The sequence below is a fragment of the Populus nigra genome, chromosome 7, assembly GCF_951802175.1.
Source record: "Populus nigra chromosome 7, ddPopNigr1.1, whole genome shotgun sequence".
NCBI lineage: Eukaryota > Viridiplantae > Streptophyta > Magnoliopsida > Malpighiales > Salicaceae > Populus > Populus nigra.
Genome location: NC_084858.1, coordinates 17,515,042 through 17,535,540, shown reverse-complemented (window position 1 = coordinate 17,535,540; position 20,499 = coordinate 17,515,042). Strand labels below are relative to the sequence as shown.

Sequence of the window (20,499 nt, the reverse complement as noted above, 5' to 3'; positions counted from 1 at the left end):
TAATATGAGAATATTTTGATCTTAAGATCAAGGTCGCGAGTTTTGACATTTTAACCCTTATTAAATCATGTCAATTTTTTTTTAAAGAGGTTATATTAGTCTTATTATCTGGGTCACGAGTCCTTTATCATTGGACTTGCTTTTTATTAGGTTGTCCCTGTCTCATGACCCAGGTCGCGGATTAACCTAGTTGACTCATTTTCTGTCTTTTTTTAATTGACCCCCCCTCCAATTTTATCTATTAACATTGTGTTTAATTGAGAATTAGGTTTCATGATTTGTTCTGGTTTGTTTTTCATTAGGTTATCATAGTCTCATGAGTTAGTAATAGTGTTTAACGGTTAACTCGGGTTACTTTGGCTTATTTTTTATGTCATTTTTTTAATTAAGATTTTTACAATTTTCATCGTTTAATATTAGATCCGACAGGGACGATTGAGAATCGAACTTTATAATTTGTTTTAACTTTCTGTCTATGGAGTTATCTTAGTCTCCAGATCAAAGTTACGGATTTAACAGGTTAACTCGGGTTAAATCAAGTTATTTTTTTTATTTATTTTTATAAGGTTATTTCCGTAAGATGACCTGAGTCATGAGTTTGGTGGATTGACTCGGGTTGTTTTTTATACTCTTTTTTTTAATTTATTTTTTTAATCACATCCTTCAATATTAGGCTAGTTAGAAATTAAATTTTTTTTTCATGGAGTTATCTTGATCTTATGACCAAGGTTGCAAGTTTGACATGTTAACCTGGGTCATTTTTTTGTTTTTTTTTAATTGATTTTTTTTTCAGTTTCATCCTTCAATATTGAGTTGATTGGGAATTAGGCTTAATAATTTATTTTGATTTCCTTTCTATAGGGTTATCATAGTCTCATAACTCGGGTCATGAATTTAACACGTTAACCTGGGTTGTTCAAGGTCAATTAAATATGTTGTTACTTTAATATTAAAAAAAGATATCATTTTGAACTTTTTTTTAGTTAAAATTTGTTTTCACATGTTATATGTGTTGTTTTTGGATCAATAAAGTTAATCGGGTTACATCGAGTTAACCGTCACACGATTTAATTTTTTCTCCGCTAGAAAAAAAAATTAGTAACATTTGAATAATTTTTTTATATTTAAGAAAAAATTAACTTAACTCGCAGCGTAGCACGAGTTAATCATAAATCCCTGAACTATGTTAATTTCTAGAGAAATCTCAAAATCCTATCACCTTTAATTCTTACTTAGCGACATTTTTTTCTATCATTTTTATAGTTAAGTGAAGATTAGAACTTGTTTACGTGGTTTTAAAAACAAATAATTTTTTTTTCTCAAAAGTAATTTTTTAAAAATATTTTTACTTCAAATTATAATTGTCAAGTAGCACCTTCAGTATGATTAATGAAGTTGAACCTTTGCACCTTCGGTTGGGAATTGAAGAGGAGAACAATTAATTAATTTCACTTCTCAATTAGTTTTTGTTATTTTTTTTTGAAAATTTATGTTAGTATACTTGATTATATATCACTAAAAAAATAAAATAATAATATTAATGATGATGATGTTAATAGATAAAAACATAATTTATGGCAACATCTTTAAAACAGGAAAGGAAGAAAAGATGGGAAATTAGTTTAATTTCTTTACCTTGAAACCATTATAGTTACAAACTTCAATGCTGTTTGGTACTGTGGTTGCAGGTGAGGTTGATTGTTTATCACAAATATTAATATTTTGTTAACTTAAAGAACAGAGTTTTATTTTGGTGGAACCCACCATACTTAGGTTTAACAAAAGTGAAAAATTGATGTTTTATTTCCCTCGTTCCACACCGTTTCTATGTACAATGAATTATAATTCACTCTTCAGCCGAACTATGCAAAGTGAATTTTTAATTCATTTTGCACAGTTAGGTTGAATCCATTGTTAATGGCTGGACCCCTGAACCTAAATATACTGGTCAGGTCTGATCCAGTAAAAAAATCATTTTTTTTTAATTTTTAATTATGTTTTATTTGAAAAACTAGTATTTAACATTATTCAATGACACTGCATAAATTAGAAGGAGATCACATGATGATGTAACATTTACAGAATTTGACCGTAATCCCAATTTTGTTCTTGATGATATTTTACCTGATTTTGTTGCATGCTTAAAAAATCATGGAAACTGTAGTCTTTGTCGGATGAATTTATATGAAGTATTATTTATTTCATGATATAATAGTAGTAGTTAAATTTACAATATTTAAATTAAAAACCATCAATATTAATATATATCTTTTTTAATTATTTTATAACCTCAATTTAAAAAAACATTCTTAGTCAAACACATTAAATTACTTTTTATTCAACTTCAATTTCAACTATAGTTTTTACCAAACATATATAAATATCAAACCAATCTCAACTAAAAATACTTTTTATAAAATAATTTTTTTTCAAATCATAACCACAAAAATTACCACGCTACCAAATATATCATTAAGTCACCAAATTCCTTTCCTTTCAATGATGGGTAGCCAGCAGCAGTTATACATTGTTTTATGACTTTACAGAGACCTATATTATTAGTAAATAATTGTTTCACCTAGGAACTACAATCCCCTTTGAGAGGAAACATTCCTTTCAAAATCCAGGGGCTATTTTGAAAAGTTTTTCAGAGAAAGTTGTCTCATGTTTCTAGATATTCTTCATGTACTCACCTATATTAATTATAAAAATACCTTATTTGAGAAACTCAAATCAAATATAATTTAATTCAGAAAATAAAATTCAAAAAAAATTCACATGATGTTTTTAAATTCATTTATTTTTCTTGAAGGGTAAATTATTATTTGACATTTGATTTTTTAACAAGATGATTAGTTAATCTCTTTATTTAAAAAACCTAAAATTAAATCCTCATGTTTTCATGTTTGATGGTGACTTGGTCTTGTGTAGGTTTTTCATCATAATTAAATTACCTTTTTTTTCCACAATATTTTTCATTTGTAATCGATTTTGCAATCTCACTTATGACAAAATAAACAATCAACTTTAGTCAAGGAATTAGCTTATTCTTTTCAAAAACAGAAGGACTAATTTATAAAACAATAAAAAAACACAAGATATAAAAATATTTAACAGAAAAATAGGGCTTGTCCGGTATTTAGTCATGAACTTGGGCTGGGCTGACGTTAAGCATTTAGGGCTCAATCCAATCTAACCACGAGAAGGAAACTAGGGTTTTAAACGCTCCCTCGTATGCTTTTTGGCAAAGATTAAAAAGAGGGAAAGAAAGGAAGGAGGAAACATTATTGGTGGCCGGCGGCTTCTCTCCCAAGCACATAAAAAATGGTTACTTTCAGGGTATGTATGTGACCTTAATTTTCTTATTTTTTTTTAATTATTCATTGATGTATCTAAATAGAAAGATGTTTGATTGATTGTGGAGTGAAACAGTTTCACCAGTACCAAGTGGTCGGGAGAGCACTTCCAACAGAGAGTGATGACCATCCTAAGATCTACCGGATGAAGCTTTGGGCCACTAATGAGGTCCGTGCCAAATCCAAGTTTTGGTATGTATCTGTTTTCACTTCTCACCTCTCTCTCTCTCTACTATATTTCTTTGCAAGTTTTTTATTATTTGCTAAGTCCGTTTGTTGATTATAGGTACTTCTTGAGGAAGCTTAAGAAAGTCAAGAAGAGCAATGGACAGGTTCTTGCAATCAATGAGGTATGAGAGCTGATTTGGGATTTTCTTATAGGATTTTTCTTTGTTTTTTGTATTGTTTTATTGTTTAATTGCCCGATTTAAAATGATGGTACTGACAAATGAAGTGGTGGTGAGTGGTGACTGTTGCTTCTTTTGTAATGCATGTGGACTTGCGGTGTTGAGTTGACCATCATTAGGCTTTCTTGAAACAAAGAATGATTTTGGTGAAAAGGGATGGCTGTTTGTGTTCATTGTTTGTAAATGATTCTTTTAATGATAAAAGGGGCTGTAGCCTCAGTCTACAATCATGGGCATGCAAAAGACCATTATTATATGCAAGATATCCTTATGAGTACTTTGAAAAAATGACTGTTTTGAGATCACATGGAACAGTCTCATGGATTATACCACATTGTCATTCTAGTCAATGCTTTAGTAACCACCGGTAGGATGGTTACATGATTCCTTTAGTGATATAAATTAGGAGGTTGGCTGCGGAGGCTCATTTGATGATTGTTGGTTAAAAAAACAGAGAATTTGTACAAGTGTTGATACCACTAGTATTCCACTTTGTAGACTTGGAATTAACAGCCATGTGAATCTAGATTCTGCAATTTTATAGTGACCCTTGCATATCTTCTTTACGTGGTTATGGTCTCTGATTTTTTCAAATTTTTATGTAGGCATGCCTGTGGGCATGTTGGTTAGTTCAGTTATTAGTTATGAGAGTCAGATTTGTGGCTTCTAGGCCTTGCTATCTCTCTCTATGTTTTCTCATATTTGAAAATGGGGGTTTGATCTAAAGTTGGAATCTAAGTTAAAAAGGGTATGAAACAGCCCTGTACATGCTTAACACAGTTCAAGGCTAATATGATGGATGTCCAGGTTAACTCAGAACTATGCCAAATCTTTCAATGAAGAGTTTAGATGAAGTTGCACCACTGAAATTCTTTGAACTTGTAAGAAATTAGACTGAAGTTTAGTAACAATTTGCTTGGCTTAACTTGTAACTGCGCATTTTTTTCTGTCTATTGTCATGCTTTGTGGCTTGAAATACCTGCATTTTTCTTGTGTTGGTGTGGATCCAGCCAACTTGCAAAAAAGTATTGATTGACCACATCAACTCAAAAGTGCATTGATTCAAGTGGGTGTATGGAAATAAGCAATTTGTTTTGTTTCTTCAACTACTAATATTAGTGTGTTAGAACCAAAATGATAAACCTAAGTTTTACAAGTACTGTTGATGTGTAAAGCCCATGAAAGGATAACTTGGACAGATTATATTGTGTTTGTTATCTCCTACATAAGTGCATTTAGATAATCCAGATTTTGATGTTACATTGATGAATATTTTATAACTCTTTTGCTTGATGCCTATGTGGGCCAAATTTCCCTTTAATTAAGATAAGGATAATGTTGAACCAAAGAATTAAGCTGGTAAAATCCTTTTAACAGGAAATGGGCTTCTGTGTTACCCATCCATTCCAATGATGTTAGCAGCTTGGAATTATAATTCCTCATCTCTGATTTAGACGCGTCCTTTTTAGCACCATTTGTGGTATTTGTAAATGAATTGCCTGGTGGAATGACAGATGCACTGGCTTTTCTGCAATTTTGTTGTGCCTTAGTGTTGCAAGCATCTTCAAATAATTATTTTCTGATTGTAGATTTTTGAGAAGAATCCTACCAAGATCAAGAATTATGGAATATGGTTGCGATACCAGAGCCGAACTGGCTATCACAACATGTACAAGGAATACCGCGACACAACTCTTAACGGTGCTGTTGAACAAATGTACACTGAGATGGCATCTCGCCACAGGGTGAGGTTTCCATGCATCCAAATCATTAAGACAGCTACCATCCCAGCCAAGCTTTGCAAGAGAGAGAGTACCAAGCAGTTTCACAACTCCAAAATCAAATTTCCATTGGTGTTCAAGAAGGTTAGACCCCCATCCAGGAAGCTCAAGACAACATACAAGGCTTCCAGGCCCAACCTGTTTATGTGAGGTGGTTCGTCATTTTGCTGGTTCCTCAATATGTCAACTTGTTAGATTGAATAGTTTGTTGAACTAGAGTGAATTGGACATGATCTCTTTTATGAACTCGTTACTCATGGTGAGATAGATCTGCATTTGTTGTTCACTCTTTCAAGTTTTGAATATCATGTGGTTTGTTAAGTTGCCTATGCGTTTTGAGGTTGCTTATTTGATGTCATGATGAAGCCTCTTTGGGGGCGTTATGTTGGCATTGCCGTGGAATTGCTAGATAATGGTGCTTTCCCAACTCAGGAAAAGTGCTTCTTGTAGCTCCTTTAATGAACCTGGAGCACTTCCGAAGATATTTTTATTTTCAAATACGGTGCAGGGGAAAGAAAAACCTAACTAAAGCATAAAACATCGAAGCATAATTCTGTGTTAGAAATGTGATGCAAGCACTTGTAGAGGCATGGTAAACATTTCTCTGTAACATGGGAGGTGCTAAAAGTTTTGAGTTGTTCGGCAATGGCCAGGTTTAGACGGTTTTCTCAGTGACAAATTCTTGGGGGAGGAATGCTTGTGTAGGACAAAAGGGAGTGCTCGCCTGAACCGGAACCTCATCTCATGGCGTCAAGACATGGATTTGATGTATTGATCTGTCCATTTATACGAAATATCATATATACAAGATTTCTCAATTATCACACACACGAGTACTCTCTCACATTTATTTCTCTAGATTTCTCTGTAACTTGCGCTCTCATATTTGCAACAAAACAATTCGAGCAGCGATCAAATTGATTAGAAAAGTTCCCTGAATTGATTGATAATAATATATGAAATGAAGTTTAGAGATTAGACATGAATGGTGGCTAATGCCATAACAAATTAATTCGCCATCACAACATTAATAGCTAGAAACTAGATAATTCGCCTGCATTATTATGTTATAGGTATGTTCAATTTTTTAATAAAAAAATATATTTATTTAATGTATTTTTTATTTTAAAAAATAAACTTAAAACATGATGCATATTAAATGACAACTTTTAAAATATTGATATGCTGAATGTTATTTTTTATATATATATAAATATTGAGATGACAATATATTAGATCAATTCAAGTTAAGTTATCAAATCTGCGTTCCAAGTAATGAGACTATGATAACCTTATAGAAATAAAATCAAAATAAATTATGAATAGTAATTCCTAATCAATCCAATATTAAATGATGAAATTAAAAAAAATTAAAAAGAAAAAAAACTACCCGAGTCAACCTACGTTAACTTGTTAAACCCTGCAACCTGAGTCATGAGATCAGGATAGCCACATAGAAAGCAAATAAAAAAAATGATATATATATAGGGGATGAAAATTGGAAAAGCAAATCAATTAAAAAGGATAAAAAAAAATTAAACCGAGACAACCTGTCAAACCAACAATCAAGTCATGAGATTAAGTAGCTCTATAAAAAGCAAATAAGAAAAATAAAACCCAATTTAAAAAACAAAAAATGAGGAGAGTCAACTTGAATCAACATGCAAAACTCGGCGATTCAAGTCATGAGATCGAGATAACCTTATAGAATGCAAATAAAAAAAATTACAAAGCCTAATTTCTAACCAACCAAATTTTGAAGGATAATTTTTTTTAAAAAAAATCAATTAGAAAAAAAATAATTCAAGTCAACCAGAGTTAATATGTTAAACACGTGATATAGATTATGAGATCTAAATAAATCCATCGAAAGCAAATTGCAAAGAATTACAAAGCATCATTTACAACTAATATAATGTTTAAGGATGAAATCAAGAAAAAATCAAATTTATGAGACCGATATATAATCTAACATAAAGAAAAATAATTTTTTTTTTTATGAAACACAATTACTAAAACAACTTAATATTAAAAAATAAAAATAAAAATAAAAATAAGTTATTGAGAAATAAAATTTAAAAAATATTATTTTAATTAATATTGTTTTATCTGCGCGCATGGCTACCTTGATTTCACCTCCCCTTAAATGTTTTGTTAATAATAACAATAATGTTTGAAAAGTAATGTTTGTTTTGTTGAGATTTTAGTCGGTTCCAGAGTATGGAGGAAATTGAGAATTGTAGGAAGAAAAGAAGATCCCATAGCTGTCTTCCATCCCAGAAATAACCAGGAAGGAACAACCACTCCCCCCCCCCCCCCCCCCCCATCAAAGCTTTTGCTATCACTTCTGCAAACGTCTGACCTTAGTACAAAAACAAAAGAGTTTGTTTAAGGGGTGTTTATTTTTGGTTTGATTTAGTTTTTATTAAAAAAAATAACTAAACTGAAATTTTTTAAAAAAAAACTGAAACCGGGTCAAACCGACCGGTTTCGGTTCGGTTTTTTAGGGTAAAAACTGGTTCAAACCAGTTTAGCTTGGTTTTTCCGGTTTGGATCGGTTTTGGCTCGGTTTTTTCCTGTTTTGACTTGGTTTTTTTTTGTTTGGCTTGATTTTTCCAGTTTGGCTCGGTTTTTTTCTGGTATTGGTTCGGTTTAGTTCAATTTTTTCAGTTTTTTGCTTATTAAATCGAAACCGAACCGAACCGGCCGGTTTTTTCAAAATTTTAATCGGTTTTTTTTGTTTGATTTTTTTAATTATTTTTTTTATTTTCTCAATTTAATCAGTTTTTTAATTTTTTTACTCACTTCTAGTTTGCTTGCATTAAAAGCATGGCTGCATTTCACAATATTCTTCCTCTTGCCTAACTGTGGTCAGAGTAGTTAGCTGCTTGCTTGTAAGAAGAAAACAACGTGAATAATTAATGCTTTCTTAAAAGGAATGAATGGGCTATGAAATGATGTGGATGAATTACGGCAGATTTGCACTCTTCATGCACTCGTAAAACACTATGGACTTAGATTTGCACTCTTTATCCACTCATGAAACACTGCGAACTTATTGTTTATTTTCTAACAACTCATTTTGGTTCTTAAGTTTTTTTAGGCGATTTATTCATAATTAAATTTTAATTGCTTTTGATTTTTTAGATGATGGTGTAATTATAATAAGAGGAATCGAAATAAAAAAAAGACACATGTCATATGACATGCTATAAATTTCATAAAAAAATACATTTAAATTCTTAATTTTTAAAAATAACACAATTTATACAATTTAGATTCCTTTAAATTTTCAAAATCTACTTTTGATATAGAAATTCATTTGTATTATTTTTCAGTCCTTGGTTGAGGAAGCCAAACCATTGACCTTATTTTCAGTCCCTGATTTTGGATTTTTGTACTCTTTTTTTGGGTATTTTAGGTTGGTTTATAGATGTTTTAAGGATGTTAATAAGATGTTTTTGAGTTGAAATAACTTAAAAATTATTTTTTTTTTTAGGAAACAAAAACATTGATCCCTTTTTTATAGTTAAATGAAGATTCTTGTTTACGTGGTTTTTTAAAAAAAAATTTGCTTAAAAGTAAATTTTTAAAAATATTTTTACTTAAAATTATAATTTTCAAGTAGCACCTTCGATATAATTAATGAAGTTGAACCTTTGCACCTTCGGTTGGGAACTGAGGAGGAGAACAATTAATTCCATTTCTCAATAATTATTTTTGAAAATTTATGTTAGTATACTTGATTATATATTAATAAAAAAAACAAACTTAATAATATTAATAATGATGATGTTGATAAATAAAAGCATAATTTATGGCAACATCTTTAAAACAGGAAAGGAAGAAAAGGTGGGAAATTAGTTTAATTTCTTTACCTTGAAACCATTATAATTACAAACTTCTTGGTTGCCCATTCCTTTGTCATTTAGATTCTATTTGTTTTTGTATTTTAAAAGTATTTTTTTTAAAAAATAAATTTTATCTTATTTTTTTATTCAAATTAATATTGTTTTAGTGTTTTTAGATCATTTTGATGCGCTGATTTCAAAAATAATTTTAAAAATAATATTATTTTGATACATTTTTAAGTAAAAAGTACTTTAAAAAACAACCGCAATCACACACCTAAATATACCTAAGGCACCAAATTCCTTACCTTTCAATGATGGGTAGTGTCACGAGGTAATTTTTCGCTCCGTGAATAAACCCGTGCGGTGGCCTAGTGCCTCACTAGACTCAGCCTTCCCTCGCCAATCCCACTCGTGTTTGCCTAGTAACTAAGCAAGCAGAATACACAAGTAGAATAAGATAATCAAAGTGCACAACAAGCTTTACATAAACTCTTTCCCAATCTTTATTAATCTCATAAACAAAGGAAACTATACACAAATCCGTATGTGTGCTATGCACAAAGATTACATGCTACACCAAGCTATCTCTACCTAGTGCTCTACATGCTCTTGCATGCCCCTACATGCTGAACATACCCCACGCATGCTCCCCTTCAACCAAGAGCTGCAACAAGTATTTCTAAACAAGCATTTACAAGGCACAACTCTCATTCCTACTTTTAAGGAAGTGGTGAGACACTATCTCACTCATGTTCACCCATGAACATAGCGACCCAATTATCTACCAAGTAGTGGGAAGTTTTCCCCCCATGTTCCCTCATGATTTTAGTGGGTTGAGAGCAACCCTTGGTCAAACCCCATGTTCAGCCCCTATGATCTCATTATCTTAGATATCCATAACTGCCACCACCCACGTTCTGCATGCCCACCTAGCAGCCCCAACTGCCAGTTCTTGCTGGCTTGTTGCGTCTCCTGTTGGTCTCTCACATGCCTTGGACAGTCCTTCGTCCACATTTCAGATCATGCCAAGTCGAACCAATGACTCGCACAAGTCGTTGCGCTCTGCCGAATTCGCATCTGCGTGCAGGCTGCCAATATTTGCGCTGTCGAATTCCATGACAGCCTCAGTTCTCGTCAGCCTATCCTCCTGACGAGTTTTCCTGCTTGGCCTGGACAGTCCATAGTCCTGCCCATGTTCATCAACAATCTACGCTGCTGATTTTCCTTTGACGAACCTACAGCTGCACAAATCTGCGCTGCCGATTTATCCCATTGTTGGCAACTTGGCATGGTTGCCAGCACCCTTAGGCACTGTTTTGGACAGCCTGCCGAAGCGTGCACCTCATGCACATTTGACACTGTTACAGGTAGCCATCAGCCCTTATACATTGTCTTATGACTTTACAGAGACCTGTATTATTAGTAAATAATCATTTCACTTAGTCACTACGATCCCCTTTGAGAGGAAGCATTCCTTTCAAAATCAAGGGGCTATTTTGAAAAGTTTTTCAGAGAGAGTTGTCTCGTGTTTCTAGATATTTTCTATGTACTCACCTATATTAATTACAAAAATAACATAACTTGAGAAACTCAAACCAAATATAATTTAATGAGAAAATAAAATTAAAAAAAAAAACACATGAGGTTAAAATTCATTTTTTTTTCTTAAGAGTAAAGTATTATTATATATTTGTGTTTTTAACAAGATGATTAGTTAATTTTTTTATTTAAAAAACCTAAAATTAAGTCCTCATTTTTTCATGTTTGATGTTGACTTGGTCAGTGGCGGAGCTAAAAAATTTTAAATGAGGGGGCAAATTACTAACAAACACTTGATATTATATATTATATAGACATGTGTTATATATAGAGAAATCAATTTGAAATGCATGTACTAACTCATGTCTAGCAAAATTAATTTAAAAATATTTTTAAAATGAAAAAATTTATATTATAATTATTCTTTTCGAGTTTTCATATTTTAAAATTACTTCATAATGACTTCATTCTTAATTTCATTAAAAATATTCTTTCTCAGTATATACAATTAAACTTTCATTCATTTATTTCTAAATCTTCCAAGGACTAGTGAAATTATTGATAACAATTTTTTGTTGACTTGTTGTTTTATACAAGTGGGTTAAATATAAATATTAATATATATTTTTTATTTTTTTCTATTGTGTCCCTAATTTTTTAAGTTGTTCAATATTTTATTTTTAATCACCAGTAAGTTGATCACCATCATTTTTTATATGAAACTCAAAAAAAAAATACATATTAATTCATCAAAACTCATTTGAATTCATATTTATATACATATAATAGCATCCATACACATATTAATTTAACAAATCCATAAATTATCATAAACTCTAACATTTTTAATAACTAATTATCAAGGAATAAAACTAAAATTAAACAATGGAATAAATAGAAAAAATGAAGGAAACTCACCTAAAACATAAAGTATAAAGCATAAAAAGTTATTTACATAACTAATCAATAGTTTAGGACTTGAAGAAGAATTTTATAGAAGGAAGAGAGGCAGAAACAATAATTAAAAAAAAAAAGCTTGAATCAATTAGTAGTTAATAAAGAAAATTAAACCTTAAGTTATTATATTAAAATTCTAATATAAAAACTATTTTAAAAAAAAGATTAAGGGAGCAATTATCCCTTAATCTCCATTGTGGCTCTGCCAATAGACTTGATCTTGTGTAGGTTTTTCATCATAATTAAATTACCTTTTTTTTATTTGCCTAGTTTTCATTTGTAATCGATTTTGCAATCTCACTTATGACAAAATAAACAATCAACTTTAGTCAAGGAATTAGCTTATTCTTTTCAAAAACAGAAGGACTAATTTATAAAACAATAAAAAAAACACAAGATATAAAAATATTTAACAGAAAAATAGGGCTTGTCCGGTATTTAGTCATGAACTTGGGCTGGGCTGACGTTAAGCATTTAGGGCTCAATCCAATCTAACAACGAGAAGGAAACTAGGGTTTTAGACGCTCCCTCGGATGTTTTTCTGCAAAGCTTAAAAAGAGGGAAAGAAAGGAAGGAGGAAACATTATTGGTGGCCGGCGGCTTCTCTCCCAAGCACATAAAAAATGGTTACTTTCAGGGTATGTATGTGACCTTAATTTTCTTATTTTTTTTAATTATTCATTGATGTATCTAAATAGAAAGATGTTTGATTGATTGTGGAGTGAAACAGTTTCACCAGTACCAAGTGGTCGGGAGAGCACTTCCAACAGAGAGTGATGAGCATCCTAAGATCTACCGGATGAAGCTTTGGGCCACTAATGAGGTCCGTGCCAAATCCAAGTTTTGGTATGTATCTATTTTCACTTCTCACCTCTCTCTCTCTCTACTATATTTCTTTGCAAGTTTTTTATTATTTGCTAAGTCCGTTTGTTGATTATAGGTACTTCTTGAGGAAGCTTAAGAAAGTCAAGAAGAGCAATGGACAGGTTCTTGCAATCAATGAGGTATGAGAGCTGATTTGGGATTTTTTTATAGAATTTTTCTTTGTTTTTTTACATTGTTTTATTGTTTAATTGCCTGATTTAAAATGATGGTACTGACAAATGAAGTGGTGGTGAGTGGTGACTGTTGCTTCTTTTGTAATGCATGTGGACTTGCGGTGTTGAGTTGCCCATCATTAGGCTTTCTTGAAACAAAGAATGATTTTGGTGAAAAGGGATGGCTGTTTGTGTTCATTGTTTGTAAATGATTCTTTTAATGATAAAAGGGGCTGTAGCCTCAGTCTACAATCATGGGCATGCAAAAGAGCATTATTATATACAAGATATCCTTATGAGTACATTGAAAAAATGACTGTTTTGATATCACATGGAACAGTCTCATGGATTATACCACATTGTCATTCTAGTCAATGCTTTAGTAACCACCGGTAGGATGGTTACATGATTCCTTTAGTGATATAAATTAGGAGGTTGGCTGCGAAGGCTCATTTGATGATTGTTGGTTAAAAAAACCAGAGAGAATTTGTACAAGTGTTGATACCTCTAGCATTCCTCTTTGTAGACATGGAATTAACAACCATGTGAATCTAGATTCTGCAATTTTATAGTGACCCTTGCATATCTTCGTTACGCAGTTATGAATCTCCTATTTTGTCAACTTATTATGTAGGGTTAGTTCAGTTTATTAATTACAACAGTCAGATTTGTGGCTTCTAGGCTTTGCTGTCTCTCTGTATTTTTTCTCTTTCTTCTGCAATCTTTAACTGGCATTTCGAATAAAAACCTTTGTATTAGTTTTTGGCTAGGAAAAGTTCCTTGTGTTTTAAAGATAAAAGTCAAAAGATCCAAAAATGAGGGATGTGTAAAACATAAAATTTCCCCCCTACTTGAATTGTTACAACTTGGCAGGCTAAACAGGCTGTCCATGAGATGGTCTATGCAATAATCTCCCTTTTATCTAGGTTCCTATGGGCGTATTACGAGAGAATGATGTTTTCTTGTAATGATATCTCGTTAAGAATTATGGTCGTTAACCATTTATCTTCAACCAAGGTTATGGGTTTTTGTAAATAATCTCCCTTTTATCTAGGTTCCTATGGCCGTATTATGTGAGAATGATGTTTTCTTTTAATGATATCTCATTAAGAATTATAGTCGAATATCCATTTATCTTCAACCAGGTGATGGGTTTTTGTAATTTCTTATGTGCTAAACTCTCCTGGTGTTTGAGGGTAGGGAAGTTATTTAAAAGGTTTGCATCTTCCTCAACTATTGGTTTGGATCCATTGATGATTATAGTTTCCCTTTCAAGATTAGAAGCTACTGTGCAAAGTCTCAGAGCTGATATAGAAGGTTTCCAAAACAGTACTCATTAGCAGTAAAATGGACTATAAAACATCATTTTCAATATAGTAAAACCATACTCAAGTTTTTCAAAGTTTACATTAAGTAGAACCATTTAATACTGAAACCAGCTTCTTCAATCAGGATGGATCAGCTTATATTTGAAAATGGGGGTTTGATCTAAAGTTGAATCTAAGTTAAAAAGGGTATGAAACAGCCTTGTACATGCTTAACACAGTTCAAGGCTAGATTGATGGATGTCCAGGTTAACTCAGAACTATGCCAAGGCTTTCAATGAAGAGTTTAGATGAAGTTGCACCAGTGAAATTCTTTGAACTTGTAAGAAATTAGACTAAAGTTTAGTAACAATTTGCTTGGCTTAATTTGTAACCGAGCATTTGTTTCTGTCTATTGTCATGCTTTATGGCTTGAAATAGCTGCATTTTTTGTGTGTTGGTGTGGATCCCACCAACATGCAAAAAAGTATTGATTGACCACATCAACTCGATAGCTCATTGATTCAGGTGGGTGCATGGAAATAAGCATGTGTTTTTTTTTTGTTTCAACTACTAATATTAGTGTGTTAGAACCAAAATGATAAACCTAAATTTTACAAGTACCGTTGATGTATAAAGCCCATGAAAGGATAACTTGGACAGATTAATTTTACTTGTTTTTGTTATCTCGTACATAACTGCATTTAGATAATCCAGATTTTGATGTTACATTGATGAATATTTTACAGCTCTTTTGCTTGATGCCTGTGCGGGCCAAATTTCCCTTTAATTAAGATAAGGATAATGTTGAACCGAAGAATTAAGCTGGTAAAATCCTTTTAACAGGAAATGGGCTTCTGTGTTACCCATCTATTCCAATGATGTTAGCAGCTTGGAATTATAATTCCTCAGCTCTGATTTAGACATGTACTTTTTAGCACCATTTGTGGTATTTGCAAATGAATTGCCTGGTAGAAGGACAGATGCACTGGCTTTTCTGCAATTTTGTTTAGTGTTGCAAGCATCTTCAAATAATTATTTTCTGATTGTAGATTTTTGAGAAGAATCCTACCAAGATCAAGAATTATGGAATATGGCTGCGATACCAGAGCCGAACTGGCTATCACAACATGTACAAGGAATACCGCGACACAACTCTTAACGGTGCTGTTGAACAAATGTACACTGAGATGGCATCTCGCCACAGGGTGAGGTTTCCATGCATCCAAATCATTAAGACAGCTACCATCCCAGCCAAGCTTTGCAAGAGAGAGAGTACCAAGCAGTTTCACAACTCCAAAATCAAATTTCCATTGGTGTTCAAGAAGGTTAGACCCCCATCCAGGAAGCTCAAGACAACATACAAGGCTTCCAGGCCCAACCTGTTTATGTGAGGTGGTTCGTCATTTTGCTGGTTCCTCAATATGTCAACTTGTTAGATTGAATAGTTTGTTGAACTAGAGTGAATTGGACATGATCTCTTTTATGAACTCGTTACTCATGGTGAGATAGATCTGCATTTGTTGTTCACTCTTTCAAGTTTTGAATATCATGTGGTTTATTAAGTTGCCTATGCGTTTTGAGGTTGCTTATTTGATGTCATGATGAAGCCTTTTTGGGGGCGTTATGTTGGCATTGCCGTGGAATTGCTAGATAATGGTGCTTTCCCAACTCAGGAAAAGTGCTTGTAGCTCCTTAAATGAACCTGGAGCACTTCCGAAGATAATTTTTATTTTCAAATACGGTGCAGGGGAAAGAAAAACCTAACTAAAGCATAAAACATGAAAGCATAATTCTGTGGTAGAAATGTGATGCAAGCACTTGTAGAGGCATGGTAAACATTTCTCTGTAACATGGGAGGTGCTAAAAGTTTTGAGTTGTTCGGCAATGGCCAGGTTTAAACCGTTTTCTCGGTGCAAATTCTTGGGGGAGGAATGCAAGTGTGGATAAAAGGGAGTGCTTGCCTGAACCGGAACCTCATCTCATGGCGTCATAACATGGATTTGATGAATTGATCCGTCCATTTATACGAAATATCATATACACAAGATTTCCCAATACACGCGCGCGCGCGCGCGCGCGCATACAGGTACTCACTCACATTTATATCTCTGTAACTTGCGCTCTCATATTTGCTTTTGCAACAAAACAATTCGAGCAGCAATCAAATTGATTAGAAAAGTTCCCTAAATTGATAGATAATAATATATCAAATAAAGTTTGGAGATTAGTCATGAATGGTGGCTAATGCCATAACAAATTAATTCGCCATCATTAATAGCTAGAAACTAGATAATTGGCCTGTATTATGTTATAGGTATGATCAATTTTTTTAAACGTAAAAGAAATATTTAAACATTTCTAACATGTTTTTCAATAAAAAATAACAATAAACTTAAAATATAATGCATATTAAATGGCAACTTTTTAAATATTGATATGCTATACGTTGAATGCTATTTTTTACAAAAACAATATTAAGATGATAATATATTAAATCGATCCAAGTTAACTTATTAAATCTATATTCTAAGTAATTAGACTATGATAACCTTATAAAAATAAAATTAAAATAAATTATGAATAGTAATTCCTAATCCATCCAATATTAAAAGATAAAAGTAAAAAAATAAATTAAAAAGGAAAAAAAATTGCGCGAGTCAATCTAGGTTAACTTGTGGTTTGTTAGTATTCAAAAAGAATTACGAAGTCTAATTCGTAAACATCCTAATATTGAGGATGGAATTGAATATATATATATATATATATATATATATATATATATATATATATATTTGTTGGGGGTGAAATTAAAAAAGTAAATCAATTAAAAAAGAACAAAAAAAATTGAACCGAGACAACCTGGGTGAACTAATGAAACCAACAATCAAGTCATGAGATTAGAATAGTTTTATAAAAAGCAAATCGAAAAAAATTATGAAACCCAATTAAAAAAATATTTAATTAAAAAGAAAAAAAACAGTCAACCTGGGTTAACATGCAAAACTCGCGACTCGGGTCATGAGATCGAAATAACCTCATAGAATGCAAATAAAAAAAAATTACAAAGCCCAATTTCCAACCAATCAAATATTAAAAGATAAAATTAAAAAAAATCAATTAGAAAAAAATAAAACAATCTAAGTTAACCTGAGTTAATCTGTTAAACTTGCGACATATGTTATGAGATCTGAATAAATTCATAGAAAGCAAATTGAAAAAAAATTATAAAACTCCACTTATAATTGATCTAATGTTTAAGATTGAAATCAAGAAAAAGAAATAAAATCAATTAGACTGATATATAACCTAACATAAAAAAAAATTATGAAACATAATCACCAAAACAACTTAATATTAAATGATAAAATTAAAAATTAAAAATAAAATTGAGTTGCTGAAAGGTAAAATTAAAAAAATATTATTCTAATTAATGATGTTCTATTTACATGGCTTGAGTGATTTCAAATCCCCTTTAGTGTTTTGTTAATAATAACAATAATGTTTGAAAAGTAATGTTTGTTTCAAAGTAGGGAGGATAGCTGTCTTCCATCCCAGAAATAACCAGGAAGGAACAATTCTATTTGCTATCACTTCTGCAAACGTTTGACCTAAGTACAAAAACAAAAGAAAAGAAAGAAAAGGGAGTTTGCATGCATTGAAAGCATGGCTGCATTCCACAATATTCTTCCTTGCCTAACTTTGGTCAGAGTAGTTAGCTGCTTGCTTGTAAGTAGAAAACAACGTGAATAATTAATGCTTTCTCAAAAGGAAGACAAGTAAAACAAGAAACGTGAATGAATGAATGGGCTCTGAAATGAATTACGGTAGATTTGCACTCGTAAAACACTGTGGACTTAGATTTTCACTCCTTGTCCACTCATGAAACACTGCGAACTTATTGCTTGTTTTCTAACAACTCATTTTGGATTTTAAGTTATTTTTGGGCGATTTGATCATAATTAAATTTTAATTGCTTTTGATTTTTCAGACAATTACAAATGAGATTAAGAGAAATGTAAATAAAAAAGACACTAAACATGGATGATAAGCCAGAAATTTCATAAAAAATACACTTAGATTCTCAATATTTAATAATAATACAACTTAGATTCTTTTAAATTTTCAAAATTCATTTTCAATATAAAAGTTCATTTGTATTGTTTTTTAATCATTGGTTAGAAAAAGAAGAGAAAAAGACAGATTAGTCACCAGATTTCAGAGATGAGAGTACAATTCTAAGCTGAAGAAGCCAAAACCACTGATCCTATTTTTAATCCCTGATTTTGGATTTTTGTACTTTTTTTTTGGGTATTTTGGGTTTGTTTGTAGATGTTTTAAGGATGCTGATAAGATATTTTTGAGTTGAAATGACTTAAGAATTATATATTTTTTAGGAAACAGAAACACTAATCCTATTTTTTATTCATTACAGTGGTTATCAGAATTTTATTTTGTGTATCACATGTTATCTACCTTAGCGGATGATGTGTAGGTAACTTTTTTGTTTTTAAATTATTTTTTTTATAAATAAAACCAAGCCCAAGCTTCAGGCATAGGCTTGAAATCCCACTTACATATCTAAGCTCTTCATTACAATGGCCTAAACGTGTTAGACCATAGGCTCACAAGTCTAAGTTCATTTTTACCTTTTTTTAATAAAAAAAATCAAATTATAAATTTTTTTTAAAAAATATATTGAACCTGGTTAAGTCAATGAATTGGATCACAAGTTTGACAAGTTAAGGAATAACACTTGAGTTATTATTTTTTTCTAATATTTATTTTTCTAATTGATATATTTTTTTAAATGTTTTTTAAATAATTTTTAAATTTATATTTCAATTAATATCCTTCATCTGTGATTTGTTCCCCCACTTATTTAACCTTTTTTTTGATATATATATATATATATATATATTTGTTAATAGTGTTATGTGTATTTAATTTTTGAAAAGATATCTGATTCATCTATATTTTTTTTTAATCTTTCATGTAGATGAAATTTATTTTTTAAAATAAAAAATATTTATTTTTAGATAATATTTCTAATATGTGCAGCCTTGAAAAATATTTTTTTTTTATTTTATTCAATTAATTTAATATGTATATCTATAAGTATTATTGTTTGATTGAAAAAAAATAATTTTAATAAATAAATTCAACAAACACAATTGGATAAATTTTTTGTCTTGCAAGATTAAATATCTTGATTTATGTATATCTCTCGATTTTTTTAGTTTTATTTTAGTTATCGCTAATACTAAAACATGCGGTCTTTTTATTGTAGACAAAGCTTCGTACACGCACTCATATATTACTCTTTACTTACTTTATATTTTAATCTTTTTGTTTTGGTCCTCAAACATTTATTTTTGACGATTTAACCTAAAATTGAACATTAATTGATTATGATTTATTAGGTGAAGGAAACATAGAGAGATGGAGGATCTAAATGACAAAGGCAGCCAAAATGGGTAATGTGCCTAATTTGTTTTTTAAAAGTACTCTTTGGTCCTTAAGCTTTACAAATAATATAATTTAGGTCCTTTTGAATGTCTAAGATTCAATTTTGATCCTAAACTTCATTTTCCTTATATTTTAATCCGTAGTTAGAGAGAGAAAAGAGAAGAACTTGCTAAATTCCAACATTAAAGAGAGAAAATTGGCATTTACAATGTTTTTAGTCATCAAAATTGTCTATCTTGGTATCAACGAGTTGCTTTCAGTGAGAAGGATTTTATTTAGGTGTTTTTAAGCCTTAGAATTGCCTAAAAAAACAATTCTAAACTTAGAAAGAGTTTTTATTTTGGGTCTATTTCAGTTTTCTTCTTATGTTTTTTTTTTTTTATGAATATTTATGGGTTTATTAAGGTATTTAGGGTTTTTTCTAGGTGTTTTGAGTTAAAAAAACATATTCAAAATTGGATTTCTAAGCAAACAAACCAAGAACCCTGATTTTTCATCTATCGAAATTTTATTACTATTATTTTCAAGTACATCACAAAAAAAAAATTGATGTGAAAAGCTAACCTACTCTTTAAACTACCTAAGTACCATCTTTATTTTTTGTTTCTAAAACCCAACTGCAATATTTCAAGCATTAAGTTCTTGGTCTTGATTGGAAAATTAGTTTTTGAATGACATGGATTGATTCAAGCTAACAACTCGAACCTATAACTTGAAATTTGGATCAAGTCACATGCAAATTTGAGAAAATAATGCCAGGTATATTAGTATGTGTAAATGGGCTTACTAACTATT

The 20,499-nt window shown here is 31.1% G+C and overlaps 2 protein-coding genes across 2 annotated transcripts; both read left to right on the top strand.

The window, feature by feature from the left end:
* Positions 1–3,180: 3,180 nt before the first annotated feature.
* LOC133699849 (large ribosomal subunit protein eL20-like) lies at positions 3,181–5,871 on the top strand. The gene is made up of 4 exons (XM_062123342.1): positions 3,181–3,339; positions 3,433–3,548; positions 3,643–3,706; positions 5,353–5,871. The coding sequence occupies exons 1-4, from the start codon at positions 3,325–3,327 to the stop codon at positions 5,692–5,694; spliced, it is 537 nt and encodes a 178-aa protein (XP_061979326.1). The 5' UTR covers positions 3,181–3,324; the 3' UTR covers positions 5,695–5,871.
* A 6,501-nt stretch (positions 5,872–12,372) lies between these two features.
* Positions 12,373–15,800, top strand: LOC133699848 (large ribosomal subunit protein eL20). Its single transcript, XM_062123341.1, has 4 exons — positions 12,373–12,532; positions 12,625–12,740; positions 12,835–12,898; positions 15,288–15,800. Exons 1-4 carry the CDS (start codon positions 12,518–12,520, stop codon positions 15,627–15,629), a joined length of 537 nt encoding a protein of 178 aa, XP_061979325.1. The 5' UTR covers positions 12,373–12,517; the 3' UTR covers positions 15,630–15,800.
* The last annotated feature ends 4,699 nt before the right edge of the window (positions 15,801–20,499 follow it).